This window comes from Bufo gargarizans, chromosome 8 (genome assembly GCF_014858855.1).
Source record: "Bufo gargarizans isolate SCDJY-AF-19 chromosome 8, ASM1485885v1, whole genome shotgun sequence".
NCBI lineage: Eukaryota > Metazoa > Chordata > Amphibia > Anura > Bufonidae > Bufo > Bufo gargarizans.
Window position 1 is genome coordinate 69315171 of NC_058087.1, and position 12901 is coordinate 69328071.

A 12901-nucleotide genomic window follows, 5' to 3' on the forward strand; every position below is an offset into this window, starting at 1 on the left:
TTACATGTTTATATGCAATAAAGGACATTTCTGGGTGAGTGTTGTGGCTTTCAGGCTGAAACTGGGACATCAGTGTACCAGAGGATGTTCTGGTGGGCCCTGTCTCTGATACAATAATGGGACCCTTTCAAAACAAGCCTAGCAGAATATAATTTGGAGCTGAACGTGGAACCAATAACCAGCAGATATCCTATTAAACCTATCGATGATAACTCTCTTGAATGTGCAATGACAACAAAAATTACCAGTACTTAAAAGTGAATGTGCATATGTCCTCTATACACAGAGTATGGACCCCCACAATAATTTCCTCTGGTGGGCTCAAGAAAACTCATTCAGACATTGGCAGCTTTCTTGCTTATTTGGAATTACTTCTGTTAAGGGCTCATGCACAAATTGCGGATCCACAAAATGCAAATGCTGGCAGTGTGTGTTTCGCAATTTGTAGAATGAAACGGGCGCCCATGATAGAAATGCCTATTCTTGTCTGCAAAATGGATAAGAATAGGACATGTTCTATTTTTTTTTGTGGGGCCACGGAATGGAGCAACTGATGCGGACAGCACACGGAGTGCTGTCCACATCTTTTTCGGCCCCATTGAAGTAAAAGGGTCTGCATCAAAGCTGCAAAAAATGCTGCTCAGATACAGACCCGAACAGTTGTGTGTATGGCCCCTAACTATTTTATTGAAATAAAAACTTGGGGAAGAGTCCTGCCAAATGTTACAGCAGGATGTTTTTTGCCGTATATCAGCTTTAATGAATGAAGACTAAGTTAAGTAATGAGCAATAGCAAGAGTATTGTTCTTCTGCCAAGACTAGGAAGAGCTATGGGAGTTGGATACAGCAGTGTTTCTCTGTTTCACTGTAAGGGTGGTATTGCATTGCCTGATCCTCAGGCAGTGCGAGTGCAGATGATAATCCTCCATCGCCGCACATTTGTACCGGCGTGATTACACAGGACAATGCAAGCTTTGAATGTGGGGGGAATGATTGCTTACCGCAATTGTTCCTGCCTCATTTTCTTCTATAAGTGTTTGGCAGCACATCCCTGATCACACAGTATGATGCCGATAATCGGGCATCTTTCATCCTGATAAAAGATGCCCATCAGCTAATGAACAAGCATTTGCTTGTCCATCGGCTGCTCAATTATTCGGGCCAATCATCTGGAATGAGCATCCCTATTCCTGATAATTGGTTTGAAATCGCACAGTCCAATAGGACTTTAAATCAGAGCCAAATCTGCCTGTGTACTGTCTATGATCAGTAATGTAATCCTGTTTATCTAGTCTCGAAGAGTACATAAATTAGGTGCATCTGTTGGTTGGCAGTGCACTATAAAAGCAAATCAATGGCTGCTTATGAGCAGCTATAGATTTGCACCATAATTTACATCAATTTCTACTTCATTTGTGATAAATTTGTCAGGCAGCAGAGGCCACGTCCCCTCCCTTTATATCCCATCCAATTTCCTTGTCACTAAAGATTTATTGTACAAAATGTGGCTTGCACAAAAGTTTGTGACTTTTGTATGCAAGAAAAGTGACAATAAATTCCTCCAGTAGAATTTACTTTCTTGTATTGTATTCTGTATTCTAGTTCACAACTGCATTCACAATTCTACAGGCATCAGAGCTGAAATATATCAGCATTCCCTGCTTGTTCAGGGCCTGCAGAATACTTTGCATGACAGTATTTCTAATAACGTGCTCATGCACAGATTATAATAACACCCAACAGAATGGTGAATGCAGCTCTGGAGCAAAACATACAAGATAAGTAATGTCTTGTATTTATATTATTCAATGTTTTTATATTTCATTATACAAAATAGTATGGACACATGATAAAAAGATCAGATATTGTAGGGATGTTTATTGTGCAAATAGTTTTCTCTTCATACAGAACATCATTACCCAGTGACATAGAACAAATAACATGCTCCCGAAACTGAGATTATAGTGGCAGAAAGTGTCATAATTTTAGGAAGAATAGGTGTCAAAGGTATTGCCTGAAATCAGATAAAATCTAGAGGGGGGGCCCTACTAAACGACAAAAAACAAAAGACCCATTACCTGGTAAATCTCCCATTGTCCTACTGTTGCAAGGAGAGAGAAAGAGAGTACGCCTTTAAGTGTTGATTTATAAAAAATTTACACATAGTAATTTGTGTATGAAACAACCTCTTTTTCTTTTCTTTAGTAAATTTAAGTCCTGTATTATTTTTTTACTGGCCTTGTCACCCTAACATCCGCTAAAATGCAGGAACAGTGTCGGCCATTGTATGTTTTTTTTGTTCGTGCATTTGAACATCAGAAATGATCTTTTATCCCCCGCATTGTGCTGTGCTGCAGTCAAGGACTACTACTATGCCCTAACAGCATTGCGCTTGATTTGCACAACAACAAAAGGTGAGCACGGTGCCACACAGCGTCCCTCCGCCTTCCGGTGCTTTATCTGGTGATATGCTAGGTTGGTGCTGTGTGGTTTGTATTGATAGATTCTTTCACCCTAGTCTCTAGACCCATTTGCTAGCTTGTATCCCTTACCTTTTGCTTCCCCTCCCACTTGCTGCGAAGTTTGAGGATGTTTCCTTGGTTTTGTGTGCATTAGGCTACATTCATACGAACGTGGTGTTTTGCAGATCCGCAAATTGCGGATCCACAAAAACACGGACCCCGGCACATGTGCATTCCGCAGTTGCGGACAAGAATAGGACGTTATATTTTTTTTTTTGCGGGGCCGCGGCACGGAGCAACGGATGAGGACAGCACATGGTAAGCTGTCCACATCTTTTGTGTGGAACAGATACAGACTCATTCATATGATCGTTTGAATGAAACCTTATGTTGTAACTGAACAAGGAACAGGTCCGGTTCCGAAACACATCTTATTTGTACAATAAAAAAACAAACACTGAAGACTTGTGTATCTGTAAAGAATACATCAAATACATCCTTTAAATGGGGTTTTCTGGGATTAGATAGATCATCAATATCGGAACGGTGGGGGTCCGACTCCCAGAATCCCTGCCAATCAGGTGTTTGAAGAGGATGCAGTGAGCTCTGTGGCCTACTTACAACATACCAAGCACAGTGCTGCACATGGCATAGTGGCTGTGCTTGGTACTACAGCCCAGGCCCATTCTCTTGAATTGGACTGAGCTGCATGTAGGCTATGTGACCGATGAATGTGACGTCACTGGCCTGAGAACAGGTCACTGCGCTCTCCAGTGCTCGGTGGCCTCTTTGAAGAGCTGATTGATTGGAAAGCCAGGAGTTGGTCCCCCACCGATCTGATAATGGTGACCTGTCCTTAGGATAAGTCCTCAATATTCTACTCTTAGAATCTTCCTCTTGAACTTGATCAGTGTGGACTGTGATACTTATGGTAATTACAGGCTTCACCATGTTAGCACTGTGTACTGTTTTGTATGTAATATTCATTATTGTTATCTTGCGAAAAATATAAACATGTCTGTGATTTTCCCAAGTATTCCTGAGAATTTCTACTAATTGCTCTTTTCTGAACCTGAGTCCTAAAAGTCTCCAATATTATTAAGCTGTGCAGTTAGCACCTTGTACCATCAGAATTTCCTCTCTGGCTGAGCCTGGAGCCAGCAGACTGTGCACCTATCAGCCTTGACTGTGTACTGTATTGTGGACCCCTACTAGTGTGACACCAAGGCCCTCAGCTATACTATGAAATATTCTTGCACCAGTAATACAGAGAAACGGTCTCCCCAATTGCTTCAACCCTCTGTTGTAAGCACATGCTCTACCTGGGACAGGTGATCTCAACAAAATTCAAAGGATGAATTTCATGAAATTAAATTAAAAGGCCTTTTTTTTACTTTACTTTTAGGCCCCTTTCACACAGGCGAGAATTCCGTGCGGGTGCAATGCGTTAGGTGAACGCATTGCACCCGCACTAATTCCGGACCCATTCACTTCAATGGGGCTGTTCAGATGAGCGGCAATTTTCACGCATCACTTGTGCGTTGCGTGAAAATCGCAGCATGCTCTATATTGTGTGATTTTCATGCAACGCAGTCCCCATAGAAATGAATGGGGCTACGTGAAAATCACAAGCATCCGCAAGCAAGTGCGGATGCAGTGCGATTTTCACGCATGGTTGCTATGTGACGATCAGGATGGGGACCCGATCTTTATTATTTTACCTTATATCATGGTTATAAGGGAAAATAATAGCATTCTTAATGCAGAATGCTAAGAAAATTAGGGATGGAGGGGTTAAAAATTATGTTTTTATATTAAACTCACCTCATCCACTTGTTTGCGCAGCCCAGCTCGTCTTCTTTCTTCTTCTTTGAGGACCTGGAAGGAAAAGGACCTTTGGAGACGTCACGGAGCTCATCCCATGGTTCATCACATGGTCCATCACCAAATGTCCTTTTCCTCCCAGGCCCTCAAAGAAGAAGACAGAAGACAAGCTGGGCTGCGCAAACAAGTGGATGAGGTGAGTTTAATTTTTTTATTATTTTTTTTAACCCCTCCATCTCTAATTTACTTAGCATTCTGTATTAAGAATGCTATTATTTTCCCTTATAACCATGTTATAAGGGAAAATAATAAAATCTACACAACACCGATCCCAAACCCAAACTTCTGTGAAGTCCGGGTTCGGGTCTTGGTACCAAACATGCAGATTTTTCTCACGCGTGTGCAAAACGCATTAAAATGCTTAGCACTTGCGCGGAAAAATCGCGCATTTTCCCGCAACGCCACGTATGAAAGAGGCCTTAACAGGGTATTGCATTTTTGCTATATCCAACTTTCTAACAACAATCTCTCTGCAAAATACCTCTGAACTCAAGAACTTACTGGAATCATCACTATATCCTAAGCACAATCTTTCTTTTTTCTTACATATACATATCCAAATGTGAAACTGAGATGTTGAGTTACTTGACTACCAGAATCATACACCCCATATTACCTTATCCAACCACATGTTTTAGCAACTGTACCTCCATCTCTGATGGGATGTACACTTGAGGGTTATCCCCCAAACTGCCCTTTGTAAGAGAGCTTGAAATGGTTCAGTTGAAGGATGTACTATAAACTGCAGGGCTCTCTGGAGAAAGAAAAAATTCCACCATACAACCCGCCAACTGATCTCTTCCTTCTTCTGAATCACTTTTAAATCTTCACCTTAGCCTGGGAACAGGTGTCTGTAGACTTACATTATGTCAAGACATACTGTATGTCTCTACTGATGGACCGTTATGATAAACCAGGGCCGTAGCTAAAGGCTCATGTGGTGCAAGAGTCCAGCTTGGGCCTCCCTTTCCTTAAGAGCTTTGTGACCAGGGGCAGGGGCATATCCTTCATGCTGTCTGAGGTAAATATTGACACAGCCCCCCCCCCCCCCCCCCATGCCAAATTCTTGACCTAACACCTTCCCTCCAGCCAGAAGTGTAACTTGAAGATTCTGGGCCTAGTGCAAAATCTATGACAGAGCCCTCCCAGCATGTACTTTGTATAATACCAGTGTCTTCTTATGTGGTACAAGGGTCTTTGGGCCCCCTCAGGCTCCTGGGCCGATAGCGACTACTATCTCTGCACCCCCTATAGCTAGCTACCCCCATGTGATAAACCTATCTTACATTAGGCACCCTGGATAACATATGTTCACCCCATTGAACAGACTCCATAATATGTTTGACTGTCCAGTGTAGGAGCCTGTGGAACAAATTACCCCTGCACTATGCCTTATTCTCCATCTGCCACTTTTCTCCTTTACCTTTTCTCCTGTCCCTACATCACTTCCCAATTTGACTGCCCTCTAACACTCCCTTTCTACATGAATACTCTGATATCTATTATTTCTTGCCATCAGGGAATGTCTTGAATAATGAACATTCTGCAGATTTTAAAATTCACAGCATGCTCGTCATTGCTGCAAAATCCGTGCTGAAAAGCCATGGATCACCTGCACTCAGGGGTGCACCTAGCCTTCCTGCTGCCTGAGGCGAAAACTGAAACAGCGCCCCCCCCCCCCCCCCCTCCCCAATGCCAATTTCTTAACATAACCCCTTCCCTTCAGCTCATGGCCCTTCGGCTGCCCCCTCTTGTCCCTACCTGGTTCTGCCTGAGGTGAGCACCTCACCTGGCCTCATTGGTGGTGCACCTCTGCCTGCACTGAATTACAAAGGTGCAGATAGGCACCAATCCACATCAGGATCCACATCAGAAATCTGTTTTCAGCATACGGAAAAAAAAAATAGGGAAATCTGTGCCATGTGAACGTGGCCCTACACTGCACTTGCTGTCTGTTACACCATATCTCCATATCTGCTAAGTTAATAAAATGTCTGCTTGTATGCCTCTCTTTTTACAGATGATGATGATTTAGAGGTTTACACTGACACCAGGCCACCTGGATTCAACGCCAACCGCAGGAGAAGCAGAGCCGTACTGTATCACCTCTCCGGACATTTGCAAAAGCAGGATAAGAGCAAGCTCAAGCTGAATAATGTAAGTGTGCAGCGGGAGCTTCTCATCTGATCTATCTTTAACTAGAGATGAGCGAATTTCTTAAAAGTTTGATTCAGCTGATTTATCGTATTTCACCCAAAAATTTGCTTCGTGACAAATAACTTCGCCACGAAGCGTATTTTTTTGTAAGTAGCCGCCCGCGTCATTGTACCCCTCAGATGCCGCGCTCATACATGATCACGGCATCGGAGTGTAAAATTAACAATAAATTTTCCTTTTTTTTATCAAACTTACCTCCTCCATTTGCTCTTGACGGGCCGGCTGCCGTTATCTTGCTTGAAGATCTCGGCCGAAATAATGTGTGGCGCGAGATTACGATGACGTCATCACACCACCAGCTATTTCAGGTTAAATCGATTTGCTGACACGAAGCACGAGGAAATTCGGCTTCTAGGCAAATTTAATTTATCCTGAAATTCGGATCGAATTCTACTTCGTGGGATTCGATTTGCTCATCTCTAATCTTAATTAGAGATATATGTTTTACATTCATTATGGATATATTTTACATTGCATTATGATTAGAGATGAGCGAACTCGAACTGTATAGTTCGGGTTCGTACCGAATTTTGGGGTGTCCGTGACACGGACCCGAACCCGGACATTTTCGTAAAAGTCCGGGTTCGGGTTCGGTGTTCGTCGCTTTCTTCGCGCTTTTGTGACGCTTTCTTGGCGCTTTTTGAAAGGCTGCAAAGCAGCCAATCAACAAGCGTCATACTACTTGCCCCAAGAGGCCATCACAGCCATGCCTACTATTGGCATGGCTGTGATTGGCCAGAGCACCATGTGACCCAGCCTCTATTTAAGCTGGAGTCACATAGCGCCGCCCGTCACTCTGCTCTGATTAGCGTAGGGAGAGGTTGCGGCTGCGACAGTAGGGCGAGATTAGGCAGATTAACTCCTCCAAAGGACTTGATTAACTGATCGATCTGCAGCTGTGGATCATTGAGCTGCTGATCCTCAATTGCTCACTGTTTTTAGGCTGCCCAGACCGTTTGTCAGTCACATTTTTCTGGGGTGATCGGCGGCCATTTTGTGTCTTGTGGTGCGCCAGCACAAGCTGCGACCAAGTGCATTTAACCCTCAATGGTGTGGTTGTTTTTTGGCTAAAGCCTACATCAGGGTGAAGCTGTCACACCAAGTGCATTTAACCCTCAGTAGTGTGGTTGGTCAAGCTATCACACCAAGTGCATTTAACCAGCAATAGTCTGTTCATTTTTTGGCCATATACTAAATCAGGGGCAAGCTGCGCCCGTCACCAAGTGCATTTAACCCTCAGTAGTGTGGTTGGTCAAGCTGTGACACCAAGTGCATTTAACCAGCAATAGTCTGTTCATTTTTTGGCCATATACTACATCAGGGGCAAGCTGCGCCCATCACCAAGTGCATTTAACCAGCAATAGTGTGGTTATTTTTTGGCCATATCCCAGTCTAATTCTGTCACTAAATCCATACCGGTCACCCAGCGCCTAAATACTAGGCCTCAAATTTATATCCCGCTAAATCTCTCGTTACCGCTGTCCTGTTGTGGCTGGGAAAGTTATTTAGTGTCCGTCAAAGCACATTTTTTGTTCTGGGTTGAAATACAATTCCCAATTTAGCAATTTAAAAATTTAGTGGTTTCTGCTGTATCAGAGCTATTTGAAATCTATCCCTAAAAGGGTATATAATATTCAAGGTGCACATAGGGTCATTCAGAATAACTTCACACACCCGCTACTGTGCATTTCCAAGTCTAATTCTGTCACTAAACCCATACCTGTCACCCAGCGCCTAAATACTAGGCCTCAAATTTATATCCAGCTAAATCTGTCCTTAGTGCTGTAGCTGGGCGAGTTATTTAGTGTCCGTTCAAGCACATTTCTTGTTCTGGGTTGAAATACAATTCCCAATTTAGCAATTTCATAATTTAGTGGTTTCTGCTATATCAGAGCTATTTGAAATCTATCCCTAAAAGGGTATATAATATTCAAGGTGCACATTGGGTCATTCAGAATAACTTCACACACACCCGCTACTGTGTATTTCCAAGTCTAATTCTGTCACTAAACCCATACCTGTCACCCAGCGCCTAAATACTAGGCCTCAAATTAATATCCTGCTAAATCTCTCGTTAGTGCTGTAGCTGGGCGAGTTATTTAGTGTCCGTTCAAGCACATTTCTTGTTCTGGGTTGAAATACAATTCCCAATTTAGCAATTTCATAATTTAGTGGTTTCTGCTATATCAGAGCTATTTGAAATCTATCCCTAAAAGGGTATATAATATTCAAGGTGCACATTGGGTCATTCAGAATAACTTCACACACACCCGCTACTGTGTATTTCCAAGTCTAATTCTGTCACTAAACCCATACCTGTCACCCAGCGCCTAAATACTAGGCCTCAAATTTATATCCTGCTAAATCTCTCGTTAGTGCTGTAGCTGGGCGAGTTATTTAGTGTCCGTTCAAGCACATTTCTTGTTCTGGGTTGAAATACAATTCCCAATTTAGCAATTTCATAATTTAGTGGTTTCTGCTATATCAGAGCTATTTGAAATCTATCCCTAAAAGGGTATATAATATTCAAGGTGCACATTGGGTCATTCAGAATAACTTCACACACACCCGCTACTGTGTATTTCCAAGTCTAATTCTGTCACTAAACCCATACCTGTCACCCAGCGCCTAAATACTAGGCCTCAAATTTATATCCTGCTAAATCTCTCGTTAGTGCTGTAGCTGGGCGAGTTATTTAGTGTCCGTTCAAGCACATTTCTTGTTCTGGGTTGAAATACAATTCCCAATTTAGCAATTTCATAATTTAGTGGTTTCTGCTATATCAGAGCTATTTGAAATCTATCCCTAAAAGGGTATATAATATTCAAGGTGCACATTGGGTCATTCAGAATAACTTCACACACACCCGCTACTGTGTATTTCCAAGTCTAATTCTGTCACTAAACCCATACCTGTCACCCAGCGCCTAAATACTAGGCCTCAAATTTATATCCTGCTAAATCTCTCGTTAGTGCTGTAGCTGGGCGAGTTATTTAGTGTCCGTTCAAGCACATTTCTTGTTCTGGGTTGAAATACAATTCCCAATTTAGCAATTTCATAATTTAGTGGTTTCTGCTATATCAGAGCTATTTGAAATCTATCCCTAAAAGGGTATATAATATTCAAGGTGCACATTGGGTCATTCAGAATAACTTCACACACACCCGCTACTGTGTATTTCCAAGTCTAATTCTGTCACTAAACCCATACCTGTCACCCAGCGCCTAAATACTAGGCCTCAAATTTATATCCTGCTAAATCTCTCGTTAGTGCTGTAGCTGGGCGAGTTATTTAGTGTCCGTTCAAGCACATTTCTTGTTCTGGGTTGAAATACAATTCCCAATTTAGCAATTTCATAATTTTGTGGTTTCTGCTATATCAGAGCTATTTGAAATCTATCCCTAAAAGGGTATATAATATTCAAGGTGCACATTGGGTCATTCAGAATAACTTCACACACACACGCTTCTGTGCATTTCCAAGTCTAATTCTGTCACTAAATCCATACCGGTCACCCAGCGCCTAAATACTAGGCCTCAAATTTATATCCCGCTGAATTTGAATACAATACATTGGGCCAAATAATATATTTGTTGTTGTGGTGAACCATAACAATGAGAAAAACATCTAGTAAGGGACGCGGACGTGGACATGGTCGTGGTGGTGTTAGTGGACCCTCTGGTGCTGGGAGAGGACGTGGCCGTTCTGCCACATCCACACGTCCTAGTGTACCAACTACCTCAGGTCCCAGTAGCCGCCAGAATTTACAGCGATATATGGTGGGGCCCAATGCCGTTCTAAGGATGGTAAGGCCTGAGCAGGTACAGGCATTAGTCAATTGGGTGGCCGACAGTGGATCCAGCACGTTCACATTATCTCCCACCCAGTCTTATGCAGAAAGCGCACAGATGGCGCCTGAAAACCAACCCCATCAGTCTGTCACATCACCCCCATGCATACCAGGGAAACTGTCTCAGCCTCAAGTTATGCAGCAGTCTCTTATGCTGTTTGAAGACTCCGCTGGCAGGGTTTCCCAAGGGCATCCACCTAGCCCTTCCCCAGCGGTGAAAGACATAGAATGCACTGACGCACAACCACTTATGTTTCCTGATGATGAGGACATGGGAATACCACCTCAGCATGTCTCTGATGATGACGAAACACAGGTGCCAACTGCTGCGTCTTTCTGCAGTGTGCAGACTGAACAGGAGGTCAGGGATCAAGACTGGGTGGAAGACGATGCAGGGGACGATGAGGTCCTAGACCCCACATGGAATGAAGGTCGTGCCACTGACTTTCACAGTTCGGAGGAAGAGGCAGTGGTGAGACCGAGCCAACAGCGTAGCAAAAGAGGGAGCAGTGGGCAAAAGCAGAACACCCGCCGCCAAGAGACTCCGCCTGCTACTGACCGCAGCCATCTGGGACCGAGCACCCCAAAGGCAGCTTCAAGGAGTTCCCTGGCATGGCACTTCTTCAAACAATGTGCTGACGACAAGACCCGAGTGGTTTGCACGCTGTGCCATCAGAGCCTGAAGCGAGGCATTAACGTTCTGAACCTGAGCACAACCTGCATGACCAGGCACCTGCATGCAAAGCATGAACTGCAGTGGAGTAAACACCTTAAAACCAAGGAAGTCACTCAGGCTCCCCCTGCTACCTCTTCTGCTGCTGCCGCCTCGGCCTATTCTGCTGCTGCCGCCTCGGCCTCTTCCTCCGCCTCTGGAGGAACGTTGGCACCTGCCGCCCAGCAAACAGGGGATGTACCACCAACACCACCACCACCACCTCCGTCACCAAGCGTCTCAACCATGTCACACGCCAGCGTTCAGCTCTCCATCTCACAAACATTTGATAGAAAGCGTAAATTCCCACCTAGCCACCCTCGATCCCTGGCCCTGAATGCCAGCATTTCTAAACTACTGGCCTATGAAATGCTGTCATTTAGGCTGGTGGACACAGACAGCTTCAAACAGCTCATGTCGCTTGCTGTCCCACAGTATGTTGTTCCCAGCCGGCACTACTTCTCCAAGAGAGCCGTGCCTTCCCTGCACAACCAAGTATCCGATAAAATCAAGTGTGCACTGCGCAACGCCATCTGTAGCAAGGTCCACCTAACCACAGATACGTGGACCAGTAAGCACGGCCAGGGACGCTATATCTCCCTAACTGCACACTGGGTAAATGTAGTGGCAGCTGGGCCCCAGGCGGAGAGCTGTTTGGCGCACGTCCTTCCGCCGCCAAGGATCGCAGGGCAACATTCTTTGCCTCCTGTTGCCACCTCCTCCTTCTCGGCTTCCTCCTCCTCTTCTTCCACCTGCTCATCCAGTCAGCCACACACCTTCACCACCAACTTCAGCACAGCCCGGGGTAAACGTCAGCAGGCCATTCTGAAACTCATATGTTTGGGGGACAGGCCCCACACCGCACAGGAGTTGTGGCGGGGTATTGAACAACAGACCGACGAGTGGTTGCTGCCGGTGAGCCTCAAGCCCGGCCTGGTGGTGTGTGATAATGGGCGAAATCTCGTTGCAGCTCTGGGACTAGCCAATTTGACGCACATCCCTTGCTTGGCGCATGTGCTGAATTTGGTGGTGCAGAAGTTCATTCACAACTACCCCGACATGTCAGAGCTGCTGCATAAAGTGCGGGCCGTCTGTTCGCGCTTCCGGCGTTCACATCCTGCTGCTGCTCGCCTGTCTGCGCTACAGCGTAACTTCGGCCTTCCCGCTCACCGCCTCATATGCGACGTGCCCACCAGGTGGAACTCCACCTTGCACATGCTGGACAGACTGTGCGAGCAGCAGCAGGCCATAGTGGAGTTTCAGCTGCAGCACGCACGGGTCAGTCGCACTACAGAACAGCACCACTTCACCACCAATGACTGGGCCTCCATGCGAGACCTGTGTGCCCTGTTGCGCTGTTTCGAGTACTCCACCAACATGGCCAGTGGCGATGACACCGTTATCAGCGTTACAATACCACTTCTATGTCTCCTTGAGAAAACACTTAGGGCGATGATGGAAGAGGAGGTGGCCCAGGAGGAGGAGGAGGAGGAGGAAGAGGGGTCATTTTTAGCACTTTCAGGCCAGTCTCTTCGAAGTGACTCAGAGGGAGGTTTTTGGCAACAGCAGAGGCCAGGTACAAATGTGGCCAGCCAGGGCCCACTACTGGAGGACGAGGAGGACGAGGATGAGGAGGAGGTGGAGGAGGATGAGGATGAAGCATGGTCACAGCGGGGTGGCACCCAACGCAGCTCGGGTCCATCACTGGTGCGTGGCTGGGGGGAAAGGCAGGACGATGACGATACGCCTCCCACAGAGGACAGCTTGTCCTTACCC

At 45.2% G+C, this 12901-nt stretch overlaps 1 protein-coding gene across 1 annotated transcript in view; it reads left to right on the forward strand.

Moving 5' to 3' along the window:
* LOC122945020 (potassium voltage-gated channel subfamily H member 8-like) overlaps positions 1-12901 on the forward strand; it is a 687640-nt gene that overhangs the window by 479493 nt on the left and 195246 nt on the right. Inside the window, exon 5 of the mRNA XM_044303816.1 lies at positions 6367-6503. Within this exon, the coding sequence (XP_044159751.1) occupies positions 6367-6503 (137 nt within the window). The remainder of the gene's footprint in view (positions 1-6366; positions 6504-12901) is intronic.